This window comes from Martes martes (genome assembly GCF_963455335.1).
Source record: "Martes martes genome assembly, chromosome: 10".
NCBI classification, from domain to species: Eukaryota; Metazoa; Chordata; class Mammalia; order Carnivora; family Mustelidae; genus Martes; species Martes martes.
The window spans coordinates 15,965,375-15,966,989 of NC_137898.1; the positions used below are offsets into that span (position 1 = coordinate 15,965,375).

Genomic DNA, 1,615 nt, shown 5'->3' on the forward strand with positions numbered 1-1,615 from the left:
AGTATTAATAAAGTATTCATAGTATTAAAGTATTAATAGCATTAATAAAATTATTAAAAGTATTAATAGACATATTAATTAAAAAGTGTTAATAACAATGACATGTATTTTCAAAATAGTATTTAAATATTTAAATAATTACTAATATTGATAAAACATGTAATTATTCTCATTATTGCATTATAAATATTTCATGATAGATTTACAAGACAGCATAAAAAGAATAAGCAGCTCAATTCCATAAACCAGAATAATTGTTCTTAACACTATTTATGAAAATATGCATTTTAGTAAATTATATATATAGTGTTCCTACAGTTAATATTCACCCAGAATTATCTTTTTTTTTTAACTTTCAGAAATGTAAGTCCTTATGGAAGCCTACACAAAAGCCAAATATATGAAAAACCAGAGAAACATCTCAGAATTCATACTTCTAGGACTTTCATATGACCAGAACATAGAAATGTTTTGCTTTGTGCTCTTCTTATTCTGTTATGTTGCCCTGTTGGCAGGAAACCTTCTGATCCTTGTCTCCATTCGATGCAGTTCCCTTTTTCACCAACCCATGTACTACTTCCTCATCCACTTATCTTCTATGGACATCTGCTACACCTCTACAGTTACACCCAAGTTAATTGCTGACCTGTTAGTGGAAAGAAAAACCATCTCCTACAGTAATTGCATGTTGCAGATCTTTACCATGCACTTTTTCGGAGGCATTGAGATCTTCATTCTTACTGCCATGGCCTTTGATCGCTATGCTGCCATCTGCAAACCTCTCCACTATGTGATTATCATGAATAGGAAAAGATGCCACCTCCTAGTCTTAGCTGCTTGGGCTGGTGGGGCCATCCATGCCTTACCTCTGTTTTCTATTGCAATTGGTTTGCCCTTCTGTGGTCCCAATGAAATCGATCACTACTTCTGTGATATTTTTCCTTTGCTAAAGCTGGCCTGTTTTGATACCTACATCACTGGTGTCCTTGTGGTTGCCTTTTCAGGTATGGTTGCCTTAGTAACCTTTATTGCCTTATTTGTTTCTTATTGGATAATATTGTTCACTTTAAGGAATCTCTCAGCTGAGGGAAGACGCAAAGCCCTCTCCACCTGTTGGTCTCATGTCACTGTGGTCATCTTATTTTTTGGGCCTGCAATCTTTATCTACCTTAGACCACCTACTACTTTTCCTGAGGACAAAATATTCGCTCTATTTTATACCAATTTGGCTCCGATGTTCAATCCCTTAATCTATACTCTGAGAAATTCAGAGATGAAAAAAGCAGTGAGAAAGGTTTGGTGCTCATCATTGTTTTCAAAGGACTCACACTCTTAATTTGAAGAAGTTCATTGGCTAATCGACTCTGAGAAAGAAAAGAGGAAGATGTGAATGAAGAAAGCAGGAACTAGATCATTGGGATTATGGACCATCACCATTATGAGGGGAATGAATGGATGCAATAGGACAACAGAATTCAAATGATCATTGAAAAAGTACTGATCCTTGCATACAAAAATTAATTGTGAACTAAGTTAATTTTGTGGGGTATTAAGAAGGTATAGATAGGGGAAACTTCATGAAAAAAAAATGAGCCAAAACAAATAAATCAATGAT

At 34.7% G+C, this 1,615-nt stretch overlaps 1 protein-coding gene across 1 annotated transcript; it reads left to right on the forward strand.

Annotated features, from left to right (window-relative positions):
* Positions 1-388: 388 nt before the first annotated feature.
* Positions 389-1,336, forward strand: LOC308350744 (olfactory receptor 4P4-like; the record flags this gene model as incomplete). The annotated part of the gene is made up of 1 exon (XM_080816249.1): positions 389-1,336. Exon 1 carries the CDS (start codon positions 401-403, stop codon positions 1,334-1,336), a length of 936 nt encoding a protein of 311 aa, XP_080672375.1. The 5' UTR covers positions 389-400.
* Positions 1,337-1,615: the final 279 nt, after the last annotated feature.